Genomic DNA, 27,485 nt, shown 5'->3' on the forward strand with positions numbered 1-27,485 from the left:
GTTTTACAGCGCTGGAAAGGAATAATCTGTTAGTTTTACATGATACACATATTCACCCATAAGTGACTGACCACTAAAATTGGTGGGTCTGCCACTACTTTGTACTGCCCTCAGAGAGGGCAGCTTAAACAGACTGACAGATTCTCTTTAAAGCTAAGATGAGGACCTTTGATCTCAGGGCTCACTGCTATTGTATGTCGGACAAACGGAGCAACAAAGAGAAGGCTGTAATATAGAAATTTTTGTAAGACACATTCAGTTTTTTGCATTTTTCCTTAAACTGATCAAAACTATTTGAAATTGAATGATCAAAAATGATGCATTTTTCTATCAAGTTGAGTTGTTCCATAAATATGAACAAGATCTACTGATGGATCTGTGATAATTAGTTAGAAAATAATCTTTAACTTTTGCCTATATAGTAGCCACTGTGATAGCTAGCAAAAGTGTAATTTTTTAAATTTACCTAAAATGATGTTTTTGTGCTGAAAATCACTCTAAGGTGCTGGCCACTAGGTGTCTCCCTTCCTTTTAGTTTGCTGTCCATTGCCCGTTGTCAAGGGTTATTATTTCTGTTATGAGAGACAGCAAGACAGAAGAACATAAAGTAAAGGAGAGGGATGAGTCATCCTACTCATTGAAGTGTATAGAGAGGAGAGGGGGAAGAGGAGGAGAGAAGCAGAGATTCATACTGACATCTTGTTAAGGCCCATTTACACTGGACAAAAGTCGAGCAAACGATGCCCGACACTTGTCCCTGTGTGTACTCTCTCCTGTTCTGTTACACAGGAGTGAGTATTGCTGGCTCGCTCAGCAGGGGGGCTGGAGGAGATTTCGCTCCTTGCTCTGTCCCGCCCCTCTCTATTCACTTTAACAGTGGCCATTCAGTTGCTGGCTGCTGTTTACACTGAACGATCAGCGTTCAGGACTTTAAGCTGTATAAAATCCTGAATGATGATCGCTCAGTGTGAACAGCAGCTGTTCAGTACTGAACAGCCACTGTTAAAGTTAATGGAGAGGGGCGGAGGAGAGCGGGGAGAGAAATCTCCTCCAGCCGCCCTGGCCCCCTGCTGGCCGCTCTGTGAGTGAGCCAGCAATACTTGCTCCTATGTAACAGCACAGGATCGAGTACACACAGGGACAAGTGTCGGGCATCGTTTGCCCGACATTCGTCCAGTGTAAATGGCCCTTTAGACTTAATAGTGAATCGTTTACTGTTATTTACTCATACCTCTACTCTACAGTACTTGTCTACTGCTCCCTTCCCCACCCGATGATGCTTTTTCCTGTGTGTGATACAGATAGCTACCAAGCAGAAGTTGTATAGCAGTGTGCAGTGTATGGAATACAGCATAACGGGAGACTCCTCCTTCCAACTCACAGAGAACTGAAAATCAGAGCTACAGCCTGCATAGGAGAAAACTGATGATAGGTGCAGGATACAAGTCATATAATCACCAGAAACAGTCCTCATGTACACACATGAATCCTATTCTGAAAAGTTAGATGCCTTTAAAAAATGATGTGTGATTTCATTGTCTGGTTACATTGTTTCCACCTATGTTTATGGAAACAGCCTTTTTACATACAGTAAACCAAATAAACAAATCAGCAATCCAAACTGTTAGGAGTAAATCCAAACATGACTACATTAACTAATCCTTCTAAGCTTTTGTTTTTACATAGTACTTCCTCAAGTAGCAAAACAAATGTATCCTGTGACAACTATTGGAAAGACTTAAAAAAAAAGAGAAAAAGAAAAGAAATACTGAGAAAAAAATCTAGAAGATCAGTAATACATAAATAAGTTCGTATATATAAAAAGAAGCTGCTTGAAAGTAGTGACCCACATTCTACAGTATGTTGAAGACAGGAGTGTCTGTACAGTACTCACAGGTAGAGTAAAAATAAAATGGAGACCCCCTCACATAAAGTCCAAAGAAGCAACTTGCTCTGGCATAGGTAGATAGCAGTACAATGCATGTACTGTAACACAAGTAGAGACTAGCACAATGCATGTAGTAAAGGTAAAGAACAGTGTAATACATGCAGTACAGGTAGATACAAGTGCACTACATGTGGCAGAAGTAGATACCAGTACTGTACATGGAACAATGCTGTAATTCAGAGAGGCACTGCTAGACAGTAAATCAGTTTTTGGCTTTTTACTGTAGCCAATTACAGGTCTTTAGCAGTGAAATGTGTACTCAGATCAGCAGTGCCTATTACATTGTAAGTGATGAAACGTTTTTATGGCCCAGGCCATTTTAAATTGAAAGTATTATAATCAAGTGGATCACTATATATTTAACTTTAAAAAAGGATTTAAAAAGAAAGAACCTATAGTTATTTTTTGATGCAAGCATCATTACAACATCTATTGCTTATTATAGTTACTGTTTTCACTGTTCCAAAAACTTGGAAGATTCTGCACAACAGTTGAAAATGTTTCTATGTTTATTTTAGAAATAGACATTTCTCAAAGTGCTGTTTTTAAAGGGGTTACACAACATTAAAAAAACAAGCCTGTTTCTTGCAAAAGCCACTCTACACTCTCCATAGGTCATGACGAGGCATTGTAGATCAGCCCCATCAGCTTTATAGGGGATAACATTATGATCGGATTACAGAGTTTAAGCACTTTGGCTATCTTCAGTGCTGTCATTGAAGGTACTGGAGCAGTAGTGCGGGTGTGCCTGTGCAATCCCATTCACTCGGGGATCGATCAGACCCCCATTCTTGGATTAGGTTGTTGGTCCTGACGGTTAGACCCCCACTGATCATAAAGTTTTTGCCTATCCTGTGGACAGAGGTAAACTTTATAAATTGACACAACCCATTTAATAGAGCTGCGCTGTAATACCAGACACAACTCATGGACAACTGTGCGACTGTTTTTTTTCCAATCCTGTACAACCTCCTAAATAACCTGGTTTGAGACACGATAAAAAACAAGTCATAAAGCATGTCTTACCTTTAGGAACACTTGTAATATTAGTGTCTGCAATTCGGAGGTAGGACAGCTTCTTCATTCCCTGGAAAGCTCCTTTCTCAAGCCCAGAACTTTCAATGGGATTTGTGCCCAGCTCTGCAAAATTAACATAAGGCATAAATCTTAAAAGGCACTATACAGTGTAACATTCTAAAATATATTTATTCTAGTATTTCTAACATTTGTAGGTTTATTACATTCCTAAATATTAAGTGCAAAACACATAAGGCTAAATTGAAAAACTTGACAATTAATACAACTCTTTACTTCTGTTGATCTCTTTACAACCTCCCACGTGACCCACATTGTTCTGAAGAGCAACTCTCACAGGTGTAATATGAGCATTCAATAGATACTGACAATTAATGTAACATTTTATAACAATAAAGGTAGACAAATTAGATTATTATCCTCTAAGTTTAGTAGATCAAAGTGATAGTTCACTTTAATTAAAGAGGCAACAAGGGCCGTGCTTTAATGCTTATGGTCATATAGGTAAAAATTAACAATTGAGTCATTAAAAGTAGTCATTAAACAGAAAAATAAGTTCTTTAGTTCCTTATGCTGTGATAGTTGAGAATGCTTATATGGTGATCTGTTAATGTTTGCTTCCTGATCCTTCTTGCTGGCAACATATCTGTGTTGTAAACATACTAATACACTAGTGCTAGCTACATATACTAAAATATTTGTTGTAATATTAAACAACTGTAAGCCTGTGTTGAGTCAAAAATAAAACATAAGGTACTTTTACATGGGCCGATAGTCACCCAAATAATTGCTCAAATGAACGATTATGGGCGACTGTTGGACCGTGTACACTAGTCATTTCATTTCAGCTCCCTGAAACAACTATTGAGCGGCAATCTATGAACAACTCCTGTTTACTCTTAATGGAGGGAGGCAGCGGGAAGAGATCTCTGGCTGCTCCTTCTCCATTATCTGAGAGACTATTGCTCCTGTGTAAAAGCACAGGAGAGGTAGTCATTGCAATGGCTGTTAGGCACTTTTGCACCCAACAATCAGACTGTGTAAAAGTACCTTTATACACAAAGATCTATGTAAAATAATGGTAGTGATTTCAAATGCTAGAGAGGAAGCCCACTAGTGGTTGGTGTTCTCCCCATTTTCATAGGTCGTGAAAACCTACAGTGAGATTTAGTCTCTATGTGTGCTACAATTTTAGCAAAAAAAGGTATTAGTAGAGATGAGCGAGCACCCAAATGCTCGGTTCCGCGTTATTCGAGTCGAGCTTTTCGTAAAATTTAAGAGCTCTACTCGAGTAACGAACCCCATTGACTACAATGGGAGACTCAATCTTTTTTTTTTTTCTCGGTTCTCTCTCTCTCTCTCTCTCTCTAGCACCATCGAGTACACTAATACTCGAACGAGCATCAAGCTCAGCAGAGTATGTTCGCTCAACTCTAGGTATTAGACTTTGAGGGATTGTCTAAATAAAAAATAATTGGTGGCTGTGAAGGGGGGGAATGACATTATAAAAAATTAAAAAGTTAATACCTCTCTGCTCATCTGTTGCTCCCCTGCTGATCCTTTGAGCCAATCTCTGTTTACCTTGGCTGCAGCAGTAATATGGTCATTTACCCATGTGATCTCTGCAGCCAATGTGAGGACCTGAAATGGACTAATAAGGGATGTTCCATAAACAGACCTGGGCCTCTCCATTACTAGCCTATGTGACTTGTATATAATGGTTGCCAACCATCCAGAAATACCTGGACAGTATGTAAAAATACGGGACTTTTTTCAGTTAGCATGAAAAATATTGGATGCATCCGTGATATTTTTGAGGCCGGTGGTACTTCAGTAGGTTATTATGACTGCAATTGTCATTATTTTACAGCTCATAGTAAATACTGGTAACAAGTTCATACCAGTATCTGACCTATAGACAAGTAGAGCTTATAATCTTTATTAGTATGGTTTTTCAATTTGTTCATAAAAATTGTCGGCTGTCTGTGATTTTTGGATAAGTTGTTCAGGAAAACCAAAAATTCAGCGTGGCAACCCTGCTTTATATGGCACGTCACTGGGGGCCAGAAGAATCAGTGATGTCATAGGTCATGTGACGTCACTCTAGCATCACAGTAACTTATTTAATAAATTATTGTTTGAGGTGAGGAGTTAATTATAAAATAAAATAATAAACCAGAAGACTCTTTGCGACTCCGATGGTTAAAGGGGTTGTCCCGCGCCGAAACGGGTTTTTTTTTTTTTCAACCCCCACCCCCCGTTCGGCGCGAGACAACCCCGATGCAGGGACGTACAGACAGCTTACCGGAGCGCTTACCTTAATCCCCGCGCTCCGGTGACTTCTATACTTACCTGTGAAGATGGCCGCCGGGAACCTCTTCCTCCGTGGACCGCAGCTCTTCTGTGCGGTCCACTGCCGATTCCAGCCTCCTGATTGGCTGGAATCGGCACGTGACGGGGCGGAGCTACACGGAGCCGCTCTCTGGCACGAGCGGCTCCATAGAAGACTGCTGAAGACCCGGACTGCGCAAGCGCGGCTAATTTGGCCATCGGAGGCCAAAAATTAGTCGGCACCATGGAGACGAGGACGCTAGCAACGGAGCAGGTAAGTAAAAAACTTTTTATAACTTCTGTATGGCTCATAATTAATGCACAATGTATATTACAAAGTGCATTATTATGGCCATACAGAAGTGTATAGACCCACTTGCTGCCTCGGGACAACCCCTTTAAGAGTGTGGTGTTATTGAGCAACATCTGAAAGCACCCTTATTTTGGAAGATCAATCTTTAAGCATATCCTTCACAAGACGCACTTTGACTAGCAGTTGCCAGTCTGGTCGGCTTGTATGATTGTAGATTTCCTTCCATCAGTACCTGTTTAGCTCTGCTACATCATCTGTGCTACCATACCCAGGGTTTCAGATGAGTAGGGGTTAATTCTGCTCATTACTCACAGTTACTCAGCTGTATACCCTTTACTAATCTTCCTGGCTATATAACTTTGCTGCTCCAGACCTCTGGTGCTTTTTAGTGTTGCTGCTAGTCATTGTGCTCTGATGTGATTTACTCTAATTGTCTTCCTTAACCAACGCGTTTTGGACTCTGATTTTGGATTTCTGCCTGCTATGCTTAGTTCTCCTCTGAGTTTTGACACTTCTTTGTGCCTGATTTTATCTCCTGCATACCCTTGGCTTTGGTGTTTGCTCTGATTAGTCAGTACTGACTTGTTCTCTGGCACCCGCCTGGTCTTCCCATCTGTTTTAGGCTTGGCGGTTGTTCTGTGGATGTAGCCAGGGGGCTTCTTGCAGCCAAATCCAACCCCCCATGAGGAGGTCAAGGGAGAAGACCAGAAGCCCCAAAGACTTTACTAAACAGAGTGACTAGTCAGACCACTGCGAACTTTTTAGGTGTATAGGCTTGCTACAATATTCTTTCTCATGGTGGACGGACCTTGTGTACGGAAGACTACCTCAAGTGCTCTTCTAAATGTTTAATGGAAGATGGGATGCAGAAGCAACAACTTATATATATATATTTAAAATAATTGTAAAACATCTTAAGGAACAGCAACTGATATTGTAACAAGTTTATAACTTACCAACAACAATCATGTTATTCAGTCCATCAAATACAGACTTCTTCACTTTGGTTATCAGGTTTTCATGGACACGCAGCTCTTGTAGTGACTTTGGCATATTGGTAGGGAGTTCTTTTAAGTTATTTTTTGATAAGTAGAGTCGTTCCAGCTTTGTGAGAGATGCAAAAGCTCCAGGACTGATGGATTTAATTTTATTGTTAACCAATATTAATGCCTGCAAGTAAATTTGATAATACTGTTACTATACAATAAATGTGGCAAACCAATTCTATCATGATCATGCTGACAAACTAAAAGATATAAAAAAAACCTTGCAGAGAGCACATTTTCTTTCGATTAAAGGGGTATTTCCATCTTGGCTTTTCATGGCCAAGATGAGAAAACCATGAAGCTCAGTTTTGACCATCTTTTGAAAAGAGCCGAGCGCTTAGTGAGCACAGCATGCTACGCCGTTCCTGTGCTCACATTCACTTCAATGAGAGCACAGCGCAAAGCACCCAGATCTTTCTGTAGGCTCCAGCCATGCTCTAACATAACATATAAGTATATACTCACCTCTCCCTGTTCTCACTGTGTCCCACACTATTCCTCTGGGTCTTCCCTCTTACATCTCGTTTACAGGCTGCCCTAGCCCGTTTACCGGACATCACAGGCGCTGCAGCCAATAATAGAGTTCAATGCTTGATCGCTGAGATTTTATTAGCTGCAGTGCCTGTGATGTCCTGTGAACAGGGTGGCACTCTTGATAAACACAGGGTTAAAAGACTGGACAAGGGAAATAGTAGGAGTGGGGAGAGGGGAGTATAAGCCTATTTGCTATGTTAGAGCATGGGGAGCTGGATTTACAGAAATTCTACAGCTCGGAAAAGTCCCTTTAAGAGTAAACAGGCAGTTGTTCATAGATGCATGACTGCCTGTTTAAGAGGGCCAATAGTTGCTCGGTTTTCAGGTAAGTTAAAAGCCAAGCAGCTTCAACAAGTGAGCAATTCTTGCTCACTTGCCCTGCTGGGCTCATGTTTACATGGGATGACAGCTGCCCATAATCACTTAGTTGGGCGACTATTGGTCTGTGTAGAAATACCCTAAGCTGGCAGTTCTGCCTCACTGACAGATCTTCTATTGAGACTTAGACTGCAGTGACTATGTACACTGATATGGAAAAGCTGCAGATGTCAAATGGTGCCATTTATTTTTTACATAAGTTCTTTTGCAAACATGTCTGTCAGTAATACATGCATTTAAGTAACAAAATTGCCCCCAAAAGGTATCCATAGCTTTTAAACCGGTAATCCATAACATTTTATCATTAAGGACCCCCTATAAATGTTTCCCTCCTTGGTGAACCCCCACAACTATAAAAGTTGTTCCTGTTGAAGAACCAAGCATACCTTAGATCCACCAATTATAACTTACTAATAATGTACAGGAATTGTTATCAAAGTCTCATTTATATGTATAGGAAAATAAGACATTGACTGAGAAAGAAAAATAATGGTTAAAACAAGTGCTAACGGCAAATCCACAGGAGTAAGACAGTTGCATTGTCAGAGTGCTGTCACCCATGCCGGTTTATTCAATTTTTTAATGCCGTTTTTGAGGCCAAAATGAAGTATGGATCATAAGAGTTCAGAATATATAAAGGACAGATACTATTTCTTTTTAATTTTTTAAATAAAATTCCTGGTTTTGGCTTCCAAAACTGGATAAAATAAAAACACAAACAAAATCTGCATGGGTTACGACATTCTAAGGCCCAATGTCCACGTGTGGATTTTATTTATTAAAACCGCACATGGCCCCCGTATGGGAGATCCGTGCGTCTTGCTGCCTATAGGGATGAATTAGCATCCGTAGGCCAGCTAAAAGCATGCAGATGTGATTTCTTCCCGGCGTGCGGGACGCACACACAGGAAGAAATCGCAGCATGCTCCATTTTGCTGCGGCTCTCCTGCATGGATGGCTCCCGCGGCTTCCATTGAAGTCAATGGAAGCCGTCTGTATCCGCGCACAGCCACTGCTATTTTTGTGCTGTGCCGCGGATACGCGGGAGAGCAAGAGATTTTTTTTTTCAAAAAGTGTGTACGGCGCATGCGTGCGGCACACTGCCAGCGTGCGGAGCACATCCGCTGGGTAGAAAAAAAGAAGATCCAGCCACGACGGAGGAGAGACCAGCAACATCCGGAGAGGTAAGAAAATGCCTTTTCCCTCTCTACGGCTGTGGGCACACATGGATTCCACTGCTGGATTCAGCAGTGGAATCTGTGCATGCAAGTGGACATGAGGCCTAATGGCTCCCACACAATTCCGTTTTTTTAACGCTGTGTTTTTTAAACGCAAATGTCAATGGGACTCTCTAATGTTAAAGACGCTTTGTAAGTTTGTGCTTTGCGATTTCTGTGCGATGCGTTTTTAATAGTGATGAGCAAACATACTCGTTTAGGGCGATTTCGCAATCGAGCATCGCTTTTTTTAAATAACTGCCTATTCGGACGAGAAGATTCGGGGGGCGCCGGGGGTGAGCGGGGGGTTGCAGAGGAGAGTGGGGGGGGGGGGGAGAGAGAGAGAGCTCCCCCCTGTTCCCCACTGCTACCCCCCCCCCCCCCCGCTCCACCACGCCACGCCCCGCCCCACGGCGCCCCCGAATCTTTTCACCCGAGTAGGCAGTTACTCAAAAAAAAGCGATGCTCGATTGCGAAATCGCCCTAAACGAGTATGTTCGCTCATCACTAGTTTTTAACATTAGAAAGTCCCATTGACATTTGCGTTAAAAAAAACACAGAGTTAACGCAGCCTTAAAAAAACGCTAGTGTGTGGGAGCCCTTAGGCAACTGATTAGTTATACTAAGGATCTTCTGCACAGATGCACATGGCTGTTGCTCTGGATATCTCACAAAAATGTTTTATTTTTACAAATACTCCTTAGCTTTTCTAGCACTATTACCTCAACTCAGTTAAATTACTTTTTATGTATACTTTGGATGTTGAATGTTCTCAATATTATATATCAGAAAATGTGGAATTATATTCTATATAAGATGTCCAATAGTAATATTATAGTTTACATGACTATTGCAATATATGCTCTTTTTGGCTGAAAATGTTCATATTCTGAAACTTTTGCGTTTAAGAGCTAACAGATGTTTCCTATAACCACCACTAACAGAGCCAGTCTTATAATATCCTTTTTGGCCTGTATTTTGAACATTACTGGGCTTGGTATCAACTTTTGGAGATGACCTCTAAGAGTTATTTGAAACAAATATTAAGCTAAGCATGGACTTCTACATGCTTTACAATATTTAAAGATATCCTGTCACCAGACTGGTCACATTATAGTCAGTTATAGTTGCAAGAAAAACTAAGTGAACCCTTTGAAATTAGCTGGATTTCGGCATCGAACGCAACTAATAATTCACAAATAGTTGTACCATTTATGTATCTTTTATTGAGCATATTGAATAAAGGGAAAAAAGCAAAATGTGCACATATGCATTAGACTGAAGTTGATGAAGATGGACGATTTCAACCAAAATGATTTGTCAGGTGAAATTTTACAATGAACGATTGTTTTAGCTGACAAATGTCATACATCTTGAAAGAAATGGACCATGTTGAAACCTTTGTTCAATGGTAGGATGAATGATTTTTCATTAAAAAAATAATGTTCTGAGAAAGATGTTTTGTCTGCCGCCCCATGTCATTAAACCCTTAGTGACCAAGCCTGTTTGCGCCTTAACTACCAGGCCAAATTTTGGAAATCTGACATGTGTCACTTTAACATAGAAAAACTCCGTAAAGGTTTTGCATATCCCAGTGATTCTGATATTGTTTTTTCACCACATATTGTTCTTCATTTTGGGTGTAAAAATAGACCGATAGAACTTCATTAAAACACTATTCATTAAAAGTGTTACAATTGTCAAAGTTTTGAAAAAAATCATCATTTTTTCACAATTTCAACTGCAATACCTTAAATGTGTGCAAACATAATATAGAAATTTTTGATAAGATATATATTCCACATGCTTACTTTATTCTGGACGCACATTGAAAAAACTTTAGTTTTTTATAACCATTTAGGAGACGACAGCATGGAGCTGCCATGTTTTTACGTCCTCAGGGATTAAAGCCCAGCAGGCAAGGACGTAAAAAGGTAAAGGGGTGGTCACTAAGGGTTTAAATATGTATCACCAGTTTAAAACAACTGGCATGGCCAATATGGACTAAAACATGTATGGCTTAATCTGCATAATGAGCGTTCACCAGATGATTGTTCATTAAAAAAGCAACCTACTTCTATCTGATATGTGTACCCAGCAATCGCCATTGCCAAATGTTCCTTGCAGCTGCAAATAAGATTTGCACTCTGCTGAGGGGGAATTTGGAAGCCTTGCCCCCTGGGAAATGTGTTTCAGTTCATCAATATTACTGGGATACCCTGAGTGCACAGTCCTCTTCAGGTCATGTTACAGCATCTCAATAGGATTAACATCAGGACTTCGAGCATTCCAAAAAAAACACAAAACTTTTTTTCAACCATTCTTTAGTTGATTTACTTATGTGCATGAGTCATTATCTTGCTGTGTTGCCCAATGTCTCTCCAGCTTGAGGTCATGGACTGTTATGCTTACATTTTCCTGTAAAATCCTGTAAATTTTCCTGTATAATCTTTCTTCATAGGGGTTGTCCAGTTACCAGACAACATCCCTTTAATAAGGACTCCTGTAGCAAAATAACATACTGAGGAGTACTTACCTCTCCACTGCTGCCTGTAGAAGTGGAGAAGTAAGTACTCCTCAGTTTATTTTATGACAGGGGGCCCTATTAAAGGGATGCTGTCTAGTAATCAGGCAAGTCCTTTAAAGGGAAAAGCACCTATGAACCCCACATTTCCAATCTCATCTCCTTCTATGAAACATCTCTTACCAATTAACACAATAGTTTACTTCCATTTTTCACTTCACTGTGGATGTATACTGAATGTGCTCAATAAAATGTATGAATGGTACAATTATTTTTGTGTTATTGATTTAGTAAAATTGTGTTTGTCTATAACTGTGACTTAAATAACAATCAAACCATGTTTTTGTAGTGGCCCGAAACATTTATTCCTGGCCCCTCCATAAATGTCATACATGTCAGGTCTATTGTGTAGATGCATTGTGCAAAATGTCCTGTCTTCTGTTATGTGTATTGCACAGGTGCGGCAAGTGAAGGGTTAATGTCTGCATGTGGCTGGGATATGTCTGCAAAAGTATCAATTTATGTCCTGTCATGTGGTATACTAGAGACTATGAGTGATTTGGGTGTGGTGAGGAGAGTCCATCACAAGGTTCATTATCTTCAAGAGAGGTAGAGAGGACTGGAGTTTCGGCCACATAGGGGTACCTTCAACCCTCATGTGGTGAAGAGTCATGGAAGAGGAATAGCAATTTCCTGAGGACCCCAGTTCCAGTAACCATTAGGGAGAGTGAGAGGAGTGAAGAAAGTGGAGACCACAGTGCAGGAGTACTTCAACAAGTGAGTGTGGAGAGGTTGCCCCTTCTTCTTTCAGGAGTGGTACCATAAAGATAACCAGAACTGTAAGGCTAATATCATCCTGAGTATACTCTTAGAGAAAGTCACCCCTTTAAGGAGTGGTAGCACACAGATAACGAGGACTGTAGGGCCCATATAATCCTGAGTTTCCTCTTTGTGAGAGTGTCTCCTTCCCAGGAGCGGTACCATACAGATATAGAGGACTGTAGGACCAACATCATTCTGAGTTCCCTACCTGGCGTCCCTTCTTCTGTCCTGTCTGCACTGGTGTGTTTTATCTGTTCAGTGTTAAGGTTTCAAGGCCCTGACCATTCCCAGGGACTGAGGTACTTAAATACTACACCGTGTGTGGACTTTCTTTATTTTCGCCAAGGTTCATTCCGGGGAGTGAGGAACTGTGGCGTCATGTGACAACCTGAGATTCCACCACATGTATATAGGCCATCCCTATCCTAGGGGTGTCCGGAAGAGGCCCAGTGATACTCAGGCCGAGGTCGCCTGTGTCCCTCTGGTTAGGAGTCTGGTAAGCGCCACTGTGACAAGTGACAACGCTACCCTCTCAGCTCCTCAGCGTAGGCCAAGTGTCCATCTCGGTTGCTGCATTTCATTAGTAATCAATTTTTTTAAACTAATAAAACATCAGACCATGCTTTATTAGTAATCAAAGAAATGCTGGCAATTTCAAAGGGTTCACTTACTTTTTCTTGCAACTGTAGCAAGGGGAAATGTACAGCTATCCCACTACCACACAATAAAAACCATAATAAGCCTTCTTTTGTATTAGGACTGCTCTTATAGAAGGACCTGGCGTCCCACATACAAAAATGCTCGAGTCCCCCATTGTAGTCAATGGGGTTGGTTACTCGAGCAGAGCTCTTGAATTTTATGAAAAGTTCGACTCGAATAACGCGGACCCGAGCATTTGGGTGCTCGCTCATCTCTAATTAATATCCACAGTTTTAAGTGTGCTCTAAAAGCACCATTTTTCAGACAGCCATATCGTATGCTGTTATATGCATAGCTTGTTTGTTTATCAAGGTGAGCGCAGATATTTCATGCTATACAGTTCACAAATTGTCTCCTGTCCTTTTATTAATATTATTTCTCTGAATTTGATCCCTTTAGTCACCCGAATCTCTCACACTGCAATGTATGTCATAACTGTGTGTAAAGAAATACTGGCTGGTGACAGACTCATTCACTTTTATGTGTACCTCCTTTTTAATAAAAAAGTTGCCTGGACCATTGTACACATAAGCATTCTAATCTTAACCTCTTGTGTCTGCCATATTTCCTCACAGTTAATGAGCTTCTGTGAGCTGGGATCACATTCCACTTGTTTGAATTGTTAATTAGTTTGTAACTCTGTAATATTTGAAAGGTAAAGCATTGTGGAATATGTTGGCGTTATAGTAACATAATGGTGATGATAATTAATAATAGCAACTTACTTTAGTCTCCTGATAAAGTAAACTTTCCTAATTGTGACAGGCTGCCTTTCTTATAGTCTTTTTTCCACAGAGGGTGGAAAAACAATATGGTAACACCGTACGAAATGCATGCCTTAAGTTACATGGGATTTTAAATCAGATTCTATTAGACATGTAGAGACCAATTTTAAGTGTAGGTAATATAAATCAGATGCTGTCGGGCAAAAGTGAACAACTGCCTGAGCAACAAAGTTCCATTAGTCAGGGGTTTGAGCTACTCAGCTACTGTTACCAGCTGGCTCCCAAAACCACCCAGAGCAAGGCAAGAGGTGAAGTAAACACAAATTCGTATGGAGAAGCTCTCAGCCAAGCAAGGGTCAAAAGGCCAGCTGAGTGCTAATGATTAGGGATGAGCGAGTATACTCGCTAAGGCACTACTCGCTCGAGTAATGTGCCTTAGCCGAGTATCTCCCTGCTCGTCCCTAAAGATTCGGGGGCCGCCGCAGCTGACAGGTGAGTTGCGGCGGGGAGCAGGGGAGAGCGGGCGGGAGAGAGGGAGATAGAGATCTCCCCTCCGTTCCTCCACGCTCTTCCCCGCAGCTCCCCGCCCCGCACCGCCCCCCGAATCTTTAGGGACGAGCAGGGAGATACTCGGCTAAAGCACATTACTCGAGCGAGTAGTGCTTTAGCGAGTATACTCGCTCATCCCTACTAATGATCAAAATCCCATAGATTTTATATAGTGTTTCCATATTTTTGTCCACCCTCTGTATTAGGTTAGTGCAGGCTGAACTCACCAGTTCCAACTGGTGGGTTGACATTCTAATGAATTGGACAGATGCAGACAAGCGCTGGATACCTCCAGAATGACTCATCCCAGGAAAAATTATCAACCAACACCATGCATATAGCATTCTTGATTCTAGAAATGATACACTATAAATGTTTTAAAAATGAGCGGATTGCAAAAGAGTATTGCAGCCCTTTCATTTAAGCGATAATTGGGGGGACCAGGTCTCATCACTTCTTACAAATCTCTATGACATGTCAGAAGACAGAAAATGTGCACAAGGTTGCAAATGCCTTGTAATGTTTAATAATGCTGGATGTTGTCCTTGAGACCATGCAAGTTGCAACTTTGTCGTAGTCTACAGGTGATAATCACACCAAGGAAAAGGATTGGGGATTTTATGTATCCCTACGGGTGGTACATTTGTTTTCTGCATTAGATTTTTCTTTTGTCATGACTTGTGACCAATATTTATATGTATACTTATTGCAGAATATGGAAAGTTTCAGAATAGCTTACATGAAGGTGTTTCAGATTCTTGAAATCATCATCCTTTATTTCAGTTATCTTGTTGTTCTGTAAGTCAAGTAAAGTTGTATCTGCGGGAATATTTTTGGGCACTTGTTCTAGACCTGAAAAAAAAATACTCATTAAAGCATATATCTAGATTGTTAAGTAAGCTCAATTCAACACATACTAAAATCTGATATTATTATTATGACTAGAGTTGAGCGAACATACTCTGCCGAGCTTGATGCTCGTTCGAGTATTAGCGTACTCGATGGTGCTTGTTACTCGAACGAGCATCAAGCCGTGTTCGACCCCGCCCCAGTTTTTGGCTCCTCCCCGCTGTGACGTGCCTGTTTTGGCCCCTCCCCGCCGTAACGCAGCGCTCGTCATTGGCAAATTTTTTGTCTGGTAGACAGGGGGGAGGATAGAGAAAGAGAGAGAGAGAGGGGGGGAGAGGGAGAGAGAGAAAGAAAAAAACCTAGGGGGGGGGGGGGAAACCTTGGCCCCCGGCGTCCCCACATACAAAAATGCTCGAGTCTCCCATTGTAGTCAATGGGGTTCGTTACTCAAGTAGAGCTCTCGAATTTTACGAAAAGCTTGACTCGAATAACGCGGACCCGAGCATTTTGGTGCTTGCTCAGCTCTATTTATGACTAGTTTGATTGAAATGACATTAAAAAATTAATCCTATTCAAAACTTGTATGGTAAATTATCTCAATATGGGACTATTTCCTACGGTATTACTAACCCATTATGCAACCTCATATAAAGCAATGGAAATGTAGAAGTACAGATTAGTTCATCAGCCTTCTCTGTCTAATATAATGGAAATACAGCATGGTTCTGCGTTTCCTGTACTGTATTGTTCTGTAGGAAATCAGTGGATTGGGAAATCAGAGACATTTTCAGAGATTTACTTATGTCTAGCACTTTATGTCTTGATGGCTATCTATCACAAACATGGGCAAAACTATAGTGGGCGCAGAGGGAACAGTTTCACTGGAGCCCTGCCGCCTTATGGAGCTGATAAAGTCCAGTACTATAAATCAAGGATTATATTTGGGAGGCCACGTTAAAGATCTTGCACTGTAGTTTCAAGATACGCCATTGATTACAAATAATAAACATATAGCTAACATTCAACCAGCAATCTGATTCTGTATTGTACATACATATTTTAGGGTATATTTATTTCCTAAAGGGAATTTGTGAGCTTGAACAGGGAACATGTTATAGAGTAGGAGGAGCTGAGCAGATTGGTATATGGGAAAAGATTTAGTATAACCTGTATTTCATTCATTAACATCTCTTTGTTTGTCTTACGAAGACAGATTGAATTCAGCAGGGCAACCAACTGATCGCCAGAGATCTGGACTGTCAAACCCCTGTTGTTCAGCTGTAATCACTAAAGGAAGCCAAACCTGGTTATTGATTTTCCCCACATTTCCACTTAATGGCCAGTTTTGAAAAACATGGATAGGTTGGGTTCATGGTGAAGCAGATTCTCAAGCATTCAAGCCATCCATGACCCCCATATCAGCTTATATGGCACATAGACAGTGCTTTTCTCAAATAATGGCTTAATAGGACAAAAATTAGATAGACATGGGCAATGTGCTCCTGTCTCCTGTCCTTAATTATCCTGCTGTTAAAATTATCCAGTTATTGTTTCTTTTCCTGTCAAGCTTTGTGTCCTACAATGATTATTCTGTCTAATAAATTAATATACAGTCGTCATTCTTATTGCTAACCTAGACTGCTAGACCATGAGCCTTGCCATCGAAAGCTGGGGAAGCTGGAGAGCAGCTATCGAGGCATAGGGGTGGTGTTAAAAAGTCACCCTCCCTTGGCCAGGGTACTAAGGTAATGGGCAGCAGCAGCAAAATAGAAGCATTTAAACCATTCTTTCAAGATAATGGCAAGATAGTGTATTATCCCTGGCACCAGTGATGATTGCATTAACATATCAGGCACTTCGGGTGCATGATCAGTTCTATCAAGGACATGAATACCAGTTATGGTGTGTTATGTTGTCTGTACCTCGGCCATTCATGACGGAGAAGCTGCTTTTTCAGGGAATTGCATGTATGTCAATTCTCTAATGTAATGTCCGTTTTGGAATGTATCTCTTTAATTGCAGGAATGTTTCTATAATTACCCATGCCTTCATGGCTTACCTGACAGCACAATACAGACTATTAATTGGCAGCCTTTTTTTGTCAAACATCACAAACATGACATAAGGCTGTGTCTGTTGATGGATCTGTAAGGCAAAATTCAAGAAATTGGACCAGCGCCCCTACAGGTTATTGTTAAGATGTCTTTATGCTTTATGGGTGCCATCCAGGTAATAACATTTCCTGTACAGTGGAACGGTCCAAACAGTATTTGTACAGTAAATGCATTATAACTGTGCAATCTTAGTACATTCCACAGTACGTTCTTGCAATGGCTTTGAGGAGTCCATATAGAGACATAGTTACTATATCCTGCGTTTGTATTCTTTTTACTGTCTACAAGGAGGATTTAAAGAGCAAAAATAAAAATCTGCAGAAGAATTCTCTTTCTCAGCTTTCTTTCCTCACTCCTTTCCAGTAAGTTGTTCACATCAGCATTTTGGACACAAAATGAATAGAGTAGGAGTTGACCATTTTATGACTTTTCTATGGAAAGTGTTTTCAAATTAAGCTTAAAAATGGTATTTGAATCCAAGGGTTCTGGAGAACAGATTTCTCATTTTCACATTGAATGCCAAAAGAACATCAGACAGTTTAAATTAAAGTTCTCAGCGGGACAGTTTTATGAAAAGCTGATATGTTGTACAGATGAAGTAATGGAAATTGAACATCTAAAGGCAAAAGTTTAACAGTTAGCCTCTATTGAACTATTATGACACATTATATTTGATCTTGCTAGTAAACTTAATTTACAGACAGGGTTTTAAAACACCCAGCAGTAAATGGGTTAATGATAACCAATTATGGTACATACCCTTCCCATTAGTTTAGAAAGTAGCCAAGTTCAAGTTATCCGATAATGGTATGCTAGCCAATACTAACAACAAAGTATTTGGGTGTTGCACAGTGGAATCTACAGATGCCACTTTCATTGTCTTCTCCTCCTGCTGTGTAATTGCCGTTTTCTTATGGAGTACATTTGAGCCTTTTTTGTACTAGTGGCAGTATTACTACTAGTAATAGTATGTAATTGATCAAGACTATTGGGGTAAGAGTAATACCATTTTCTTTTTGATGGCATGAGCTGGACCGAAAGTCAACATTTTTGACATTTCCACATATTGTACCTTATACTGGGCTTGAAATATGAAAGCAAAATAAATTAATCCCGGTTTAAGATGAAAGGAAACCTTGATGATAATGACTAGTTTTTCATGCAGGTACTTCATTAAACATGTTGTGTTAATTGTCTTTTACCCTTGGAAAACGGGATATATCTCAAAAGAAACGCGGGTCACAAATATATGGGGGAAATGGCTGAGTACACCTGGAGTGGCAAACCGGAAACCAATTGTTAACAACTAGTTTATAGCAATGTCCCAGCCTAGGAATGAGAGTTGATGATCTGCTATGGGTGGTAGTGGAGGTGCAAGCTTAATAATATGGTAAATATGTTATATGGATCACTTGCTATACTTGATCTAAGGATACAGTGTACAGACTGAAATAACTTTCATCTAATATGTTTGATGAATATAGTGTTACATGCTGATTTAACTGTTGGGAAGGTAAGAGAGGGGGTGGAGGTAAGCTCCATTCACCTTTGCACTGCTCAGTAGCCCAGGGCCATACATTTACGATTGACAGCAATGATGGCGAGGACATGAGAAAACTCTGATCTTGGCCATTCTTGTGAAGCACTCATACATTTAGTCTTGGCATCAACAAGGGAAGGGGCTGATTGTTTAAAAGGAATTGTCCCATGGAAAATAGTTAAATCCAGGCCATAATTAGAAACACTTGTTGTATTTACACTCATTAAAATAACGTGTCTATCCCTAGACATTCCAGGATTAACATAAAAAAAAGAATTCAATACGTTTTGGCTCTTGGAATTCAGTGAGGCAAAAGCATGAAGATAAGACATTTCGATAGCTAATACTTGCAATAAGATAGAAATCATCAATTCCTTAGCTGTTGCTAGGGCTAGAATGACTGTATTATGGATCCTTAAAGGAGTACGGGGCCATACTATACCCCATGTGGCACCAATTTCATATGGAAGCCTTTGGATTTCATATAATCAGTCTACCCCAGAAACAAAGTTCCTAGAGAAAAATATCTCCATATTGTGATGCCATACAGAGGCAGCACCTGAAATTGGTGATGTCAGTAAAAGCACAAATATGTGCTGGCTAATGTCCCAAGAACTTAAGATTGCCATATATTTTAGTTAAGTGTAACAGCCAACCATTTAATATGTTGCAGGAAAAAATAGTTGGACGTGTTGGATTAAATCATGCCCAATCTCTAGTTCTCAAGGGAGGTAAGCAACCATCCTAGATTCCTAGCAGCAGTTTATTCCCCTTTTCCTATTCATTGTATGGAGGATCAGGGGGAATAGCTATTGGGTAAACAGCCAAGTTTTTCCAAGTCTGTGATGGATCATTGATAATATTCCACTAGAGCATGCTAAGTGGAAAAATAGATAGCAAGTAATTAAAGATTATTGTTAATTGAATGGCAAGGAAAGATACAAGGATGTTTACATAAAAAAGGCAGATTTGGCCTTGAATGGAATTCATCTTGGATAAAAAGCAAACTGATGATTTATGTGACTACAGATCCTGGGAGGGGGTGGGGGATGAGATGATTCCAAATGTTAAAATGAAGAAACATAGAACTGGAAATAGTTCATTGAGCAGTTTAACAGTTTCCAATCCTCTTTGTTGTATCAAAGCTGCGAATGACAGCGAAACATTTTACATTCATGTGCTGAAATAGTCTATGCAATAAGATGGCTACTACTGGAAGTGTTATTTTCAAGTGTTATTATTAGGCTGGAATCACAGAAGCTCTTCATTTCAATTTAGGTTTCCATTTTTTTGCTCCATTATGAAATCCATTGTCCTTTTACTGTTTAATCCACTTGCTATTACATAACAGAGAAATATTTTTGCCTAAAATAATATTTTGGGGAAAATCCAAACCGGCATTTGTAAAATTTATGATCCAATTATTTGCGCCATGTACTAGATAATATACTAACATCCAGATGTAGTCATGCAAAGTGTTATATCTTATTGCTCAATACTAACTAGTCTTTTACCTAGTTTTATGGTCACTGGTCATGGTTTACGGCATCTCTTACCTTCTTCTGCTGGTACTAGTGGCCGCTGCCATGTCTTCCATGTTGACATGTGGATCCTTTCCCAGAGCCTTTTTTTACCCATTGAGAAGAACTACTCTAATGGGGACAGAGAGCTACTGGCAATCAAGTTGGCAGTTGAGGGTTAGAGGTATCTGCTTAAAGGAGTTGTTCATCTGGTCTTAATTTACACAAATCACATGAACCTGACTTATTGTATCTTCAAACCATACAACATCAGTATCATTGACAAACTGCTGGTCTCTGTTTTTTGCTCACTTTGATTTCAGTCTGCAATTTAGGCCTGCCATCAAGAACATTAGGAAAGTCACTCTACAATGTTCATTCAATGCCACCGATCTCTGCTCTGAGCCATGACACATTATTGATCTTGGCTGAATCATCACTGTGGTCCCAACATATTGGCAAGCCATTTTTCTTGGGAGAACCTTTATCCCATCCACCAAGTATCATTAAATTCTGTCCCGGGGTCACAACTCCAGATCAGCTGGACATTCTTGTGTGAAAAAGACAATGAATCTTATCTGTCACCAATTTTGGTGGCTTTCCATGCCCTGAGACATGCACTACTATGTGGCAGCCTGTTAGACCTGTGCTAGATACAGGCCCTCTCCCCAATGACCTGCTGGGCTCTTGCTGCCATTTCCAGTTCCAGAGTTCTCTTTGCAACATATTTCTATGCACTTAATCACTGACCTCTCTTGCCCTGCAGTTGTACTGTCATCTGGGTTGTCATGGATGGATTCTCAAAAATTGCTAATTTTGTCCCTCTGCCTGTTTTTCCTTTGGCTACTTAGCTAGCTCACCTATTTATGGAGCATAGCTTCAGAGTTCATGGACTTCTTCTGTGCACAGTCTCTGAGCATACAGTGCAATTCACCTCTTCCTTTTGAAGGTAACCATGTGGAATGCTAAGTCATTAATCTCATTTCTCTTCAGTTTACCACCCCAATCCAATGAGCAGGCAGAAAGAAAAAACCAGTAACTACAGATCTACTTACAGTATTTTGTGTCTTCCCATAAGGATGACTGCTTTGGGCAAAGTTCTGCTATAACAACCTTGCCAGCAAGTACACAAGACTCTCTTCATTCTTTACTGTCTATGGACATCATCCATGGGTTCCTCTTCCCATGACTATAGTTTCAGAGATGTCAGAAGGCAATACTACACACCAGGAGTTATTGAAAACTTGTCAGGGGGTCAGGAAGTCTTTGTCACATGCAGCCATCAGAATGAAACAAAGTGCAGACAAAAAAACAAAGACTTCTACCTAGCTTGTCTCCTGGGGACTGTGATTGGTTGTCCTCTAAAAATATTTGTCTGATGATGCCTTTCTTGTGCTTAGACATCTTGGTCTGTTCAAACTATTGAAGTAACTAAATCAGGTGGCCTTGAAACTACAATTGCCTTCCTCTTGGAGTATTTCCAACTTTTTCCATGTCTCACTTTTGAAACAAATCATCCTTATTTGTTTTTCCAAAACTTCTATCCTAACCCTTGCAGATACAGTTCCCAAGGAGGGTTCTGAACGCCAAGGGGATAAGAGTGAGACTGTTTTATCTAGTGGACTGGAAGAGTTATGGTCCTGAAAAGACATCTTGGGAGATTGCTAAAAATATTACCTACCCTCCAGAAGAAATTTCACAAGCAGTTTGGCACTACAATAAGGGGGTGAAAGGAAGGAATACTGTTATGGCCATTGGTCATGGCCAATAGCATCCCGTACCTCTTCCTGTCATTGACTGTGGCCAGCACCATGTTCCCCATGTTATCCACAGCAAATGCGGCATCTGCTGTCAGTTTCTTGGTCTCCTAGATTGCACACGTGCAGCCAGCTCCCCCTTAAATGACAGTGTAAGCACCTACTTTCCCTTCCTTGGCCAACACAGACAAGCTGCAATTTAAGGAACCCTCCTTCCCTAGCAGGTGCCTGATCCATTAGTCTGCTGGTGTGCAAAGGTGTTATAGCGTTTCTCTGCTCTCCTTGTTTTGATCGTTGTCTATTGAAGCTTTCCCAACTTCTCCTCTCCTGATCTCAGCTTGTTTATTGATCATGTTCCCTCTGTTTGCTGTCTGCCCTAACCCTTGGCCTGGTTACAAAAGTATTCTGCCTGTCCTGGCCTTTGCTCTGTTCCATGAGCACATCGCTGTCTACAACCTTCAGTACCGTTTTACTGTAAATCTGACCAAGTAGCATCAGCTATCTGTTAAATTAGACTATTTCTGGAACAACAGTGTAGGGTTCCCTGTAGTGATGCCCAGATCCTGATGGGTGGGGTTAAAGGTTGAAAACCAAGAAATGTCAGATGCAGCTCCTGGATCCAGCACTAAACTAAATTGGTTTTGAGACAGAGTGGATCTACAGGTTCAGACTAGGTGAGACTTTCTTTGACTGAAACCATATAGGGCACTCAGTTTAGCTAGTTGGCATAATACAGTTTGGCTAGTTGCCAGATTAGACCATTCTTCTAGAAGAAAGGTCATATAACTAAACTGTAAAGACTCATACATCTGCGTGTTGATCACATGACCAAGACAGCCTTTAATCCTCTGAATGCCTTACAAAAAAAACAAACTTATATCTTGGAAATCATGATGAACTCATTGAAAAATATATTAAAAACCTGTAAGCTTTTAATTAATTATGAACTAATTTCCTATTGCACAAAAACTCTTCTATAGTAAAAAAAAAGGTGAGGTTTAATATTTAAAATGTACTATAATATCAAATTTAAAAAAATCCCAACAGTTTTTTGAACATATATTTACATTCCCTAAGTGTTTGACATTTCATATAATAAATTGTAAGTTGGATAGTACTTGTATAGCGGTGATACCAGAGAGTATTCTCATACCATGGAAGAGTACAGATTACTCTTGATGACATCTTCAAGTTTCCTTATCAATTTCATATAGTAAAGAGCACAGCGTTTATAGCATGAACTCAAAAATGGCTAAAGGAGTTTCAGTAATCAAACCATCATTTTTCTATCCATGAGAATGAACTATAGTAAAAAAAAAAAAAGCCATACCAAAGGTTGACAATAGTCTTTTCAATTTGTGCAACCTCGCCTCGTATCTCACACAGTACAAAGCTAGTGGTTCTTGCCATACAGGAGTTTCATATTTTTTTTAACTATAGCAAAACTTACCAATATCAGAACACTGCACAACACGAAGGTGACATTGGCAGCGGAATGGGCATGTAGGTCCAACTCGGTCATCTATTTGGACTGTTTCTACACCAGATCCATCATCTTCCAGCATAAAATCAAACAGACCTTTTTGATAGAAGGGTTTGGAGTAGCAGACTGTGGCAAGCAAAGTGAGGATTATAACTGCTTTCATGGTTTCAGATCATCTATAACTGAACAAACTGAAGAAACCTAAAAATTAAGAAAGTTATGTAAAAAAAGAATTACATTGATATCTTCAACCAACATGCTCTTATACTCATCTATAATATGTATATAAAAGTAATAAAGGACAGTAATAAAAGACAAAGTCACAGTAAAGCATGCACAGGTAACATGCAATATTCAGTATTTAAAGTGCATGGCATTCAAATCCAACATATGCGCGTATAAATACAGATGTAGTAAACATTAACTTACTTTAAACTGACATTTAACACCACCTGCTATTGGCAATGTGAAGTCAAAGCTTGCGGCATGATATGTAAGATGCTAAATGTCAGGTTAAAGGTTGCTACATCTGTGTATATAAATCCTAAAGTTGTTATAGGAAATATGCATAAATATCTTGAGCAAATGAAAGACATCTGGAATCCATTGACGTCAGACTACAGCATGTATGAGTAGTGCTTTCTAATCTTACATAAACAGGAAGTACAATTACCACTTCCTTTCCTAGGGGCAGTTAGTCATCAAACAGCATTCATTTGCCTATGACCATAGAAGGAATTGACTTGCAAGAATCTTCATGGAGAGTAGGATGCAGCCCCAAACATAGGTTTATTTGCAGCACTGATGGAGCTTGTTAAACTATGAATACATGCAACCAAAGATTGGAATAGCAATGAATCTAATAAAAAATGTCTATACATCATATCTAATACTTAACATTTTATCTCAGTGGAAATCTGATCTTTTTTATTTCTCAAATAAGAAACATCTAAAAGTTCTTAAAAAAAAAGAAAGTTACTGAGGAAGAACAATTTAGGACCGAGCACCTGCCTTTCATAAGGGAAACCATTAAATGTATATGTTCTAAGAGTGTGATTATGTTTCGGAAAATGTTATAATAAAAACACTGAATAATCTAAAATGGGTTATCCATGCCAAATCTGTGGAGAAATGACTTTGGAAATTCCACTCTTAAAATCTAATTTCTGCATTCCTCACTTCTTACCATCAAAGCAAAGGCTACATGGTGATTTTGGCCAAGATGGGTTTCGCGCAACCAAAACTGCTGTGTAGCGCAGCGACATCGCAGTGTCATTGGACTCAATGGATTCACAGTGGAAGTCGCAGGTTGCCGCGACCATGGTGTTGCGGTTGCAGAAAAAAAATGCAACCTGCATTTGCTAATCATGGTCAAGGCAACCTGTAACTAAAATTGGGGCTGCATTGAGTTCAACTGCAGTATGATGGTATTGCGCTACAATATTGACAGGACCAGTTAGAATGTTTACAGTATTTCTTCCTCTTTACACATGTTATGTTTTTTAATGTTATCATGTTGTGGACTAGAAGTGGATATAACGGGAAACATAACCTATTACTAGAAGTATCGCTTTGCATATACTGTTTCCATGTGGGGGGCGGAGCTGAGGCATAAGGGCTACCTTATAAAATGTCTTCCCATTATATTATTATGCTACAATATTCTCTTTTTGAAATGAAGAAAAGTGCATCTATTTATAAAAATTAATTAATAAATAAACATTTTAGATTGTGTTGCTTCATATACATGCATTGTGCATCTATACAGTGTACCAGTGATGTGCAATCTGTGCCTGCCTAGCTGCTGTTACACTACAAGTCCCAATATGCTCTGAAAGCTGTACCAGTTATATGAACCTAGGCAAACATATGCAGACATTAAGCTAAGGATTTACTGTCCCGTTGTCTATTACCCATGTAGTATCCATTCATTCAGTCATACATACATATAAAGTCAGTGGTCTGACCATCCAGCTCACAATGACTGTCTGCAAATTCTTTAGTCAGAACATTACAATAGTGCCACAAATTAGATAGCAACAAAGCACCAAGCCACAGCCATCCAGAATGACACTTAGTTTAAAATTCGTATATTGTACTTAAACAATTAAGTAAGTTACAACCCATCATTACATTTAAGCATATCACTTAGCTGACAATGCAGAAATCCTAATTTGTAACATACTACACAGCTACATCGCCTGCAGAACATTAAACAGCAACATATGGACACATCTGCTAATCCTCAGTAAGTATGGTACAACTTTTAGCTATAATAAATCATAGTAATGTCAACACTTTATTAATACCCTGCCCTATACTCTACATCTCTACAGAAGTGCACTCAATGCTGCCTTGATCTGAATTCAGGATAACGCATAACCCAAAAATAGCAGAAATACAGTCACACTAAATTCTTTTAGCAGCAAGATTACAATGAGATCAGTGCAGACTTCTAGGGTTTGACATCCACTGCTTGCTAAAATGTTCCTCTTTTCAGATTAAAGAGAATATAGAATAAAATATAAACTTTCCTTTTTATCTCCAGTGTTAATATAATCCATACCTGGTTGTCCTGGGATTTGGAAGAAGAACTTTCAAAGTAGAGATGTAAATTAAATATTCAGTCCAGACAAAAGGAGCCTACAGGTGTGCAGAGGAGGAGGGGGTAGACCAAGTGCTCTGCCACTGTCACTTTGTGAAAACCCTCCTGCTCCTATTCCCAAGCACTGTTAGAGAATACAGTTTCCTTCAATGAACACAATCCAGGCTGACACCCACATTAGATCATATGGTAATGATATGTCTCCAACGTCTTTAGCCAGAACTTTATCAGCCTTTTCTTTCACATTTCATAGTCCTCTGCACACAGTATTGTAGTTTTTATAGTATTGTTTGTATCACTTCAGTCATGTAACTGACACTTTTAGGAAGGGAGATTTTTTTTTAACAGTCTGATTGGAAAAACTGAAGTGTCATAACTTTTCCTTTTTAGACTTTCCTTTATAGCAAACTACTGTATACAGTGCCTCTTTTACTAGTCAGTAGATTGAGGCAGCAATCTAGGTTATGTATTTTATGGGTTGCTTGCTATTCCACATCCTCTAATAATTTCTGTAAATATCACTTTACACATATTTTATGAATCCACTGTTAGCATAGAGCTTGGAATGGGAGGTTCATAGCTGGAAAATATATATCACATTTAGCTTCATCACTACTAGCGAATGTATTGAGGATCTAGGTCCAGGATGGCAGGCATACCAGCATGCACAAGATTATCTATCTATCCATCTATCTATCTATTCCTCTCTTGTAATATAATTTAAAGTTCACTCTTGCAAGCATATGAGACATAACATATACCTGTAAGGCAAAACTATGCATACAGTTCAGAGGCTTAGCATGTACCGCCATGCCTGCCTCTAGGCTAGCACCAGGTGCGCAGTTGTGCTTTATACAGTAGAGAATAATAGCTTTGCAGTTTGCAACAATTACGTTAATTGTGCTATCTATCTTACTGTCTAGTAAAAAGAAGAAGAATAGAATGTTCAGCTAATTGTAAAGGCTTCATGCACGAAGCAGAGCCTGTATAAAGGTGCACGAAGTGCCTAGGGCTCTGAACTACAAAGCCATTGGCACTACTTGCGCTGGTATTTGATGCCTCTTCACTAGAGTTGAGCGAACACACTCTGCCGAGCTTGATGTTCGAGTATTAGCGTACTCGATGGTGCTCGCTACTCGTACAAGCATCACGCCGTGTTCGACCCTGCCCCAGTTTTTGGCTCCTCCCCACTGGGACGTGCCTGTTTGGCCCCTCCCCACCATGACGCAGCACGTGTCATTGGCAAATTTTTGGTCTGGCATTAGAGAGAGAGAGAACAACGAACCTAGGGAAAAAACAACCTCGGCATCCGGCGTCCCACATACAAAAATGCTCGAGCCCTCATTATAGTCAATGGGGTTCATTACTTGAGTAGAGCTCTCGAATTTTACGAAAAGCTCGACTCGAATAACGCGGACCCAAGCATTTGGGTGCTCGCTCATCTCTACTCCTCACAACACCCTATTATAGACAATACCCCCCATAATTCAGTATCC

General features: G+C 40.0%; 1 protein-coding gene across 1 annotated transcript in view; it reads right to left on the reverse strand.

Annotated features, from left to right (window-relative positions):
- DCN (decorin) overlaps positions 1–26,168 on the reverse strand; it is a 66,858-nt gene extending 40,690 nt beyond the window's left edge. The window contains exons 1-5 of the mRNA XM_066591510.1: positions 25,951–26,168; positions 23,352–23,585; positions 14,861–14,973; positions 6,584–6,797; positions 2,975–3,088 (exon numbers count right to left, since the gene is read on the reverse strand). Of these exons, the coding sequence (XP_066447607.1) occupies positions 2,975–3,088; positions 6,584–6,797; positions 14,861–14,973; positions 23,352–23,547 (637 nt within the window). The 5' untranslated portion in view covers positions 23,548–23,585; positions 25,951–26,168. The remainder of the gene's footprint in view (positions 1–2,974; positions 3,089–6,583; positions 6,798–14,860; positions 14,974–23,351; positions 23,586–25,950) is intronic.
- Between the last annotated feature and the right edge of the window lie 1,317 nt (positions 26,169–27,485).

The sequence above is a fragment of the Eleutherodactylus coqui genome, chromosome 2 (assembly GCF_035609145.1).
Source record: "Eleutherodactylus coqui strain aEleCoq1 chromosome 2, aEleCoq1.hap1, whole genome shotgun sequence".
Lineage (NCBI taxonomy): Eukaryota > Metazoa > Chordata > Amphibia > Anura > Eleutherodactylidae > Eleutherodactylus > Eleutherodactylus coqui.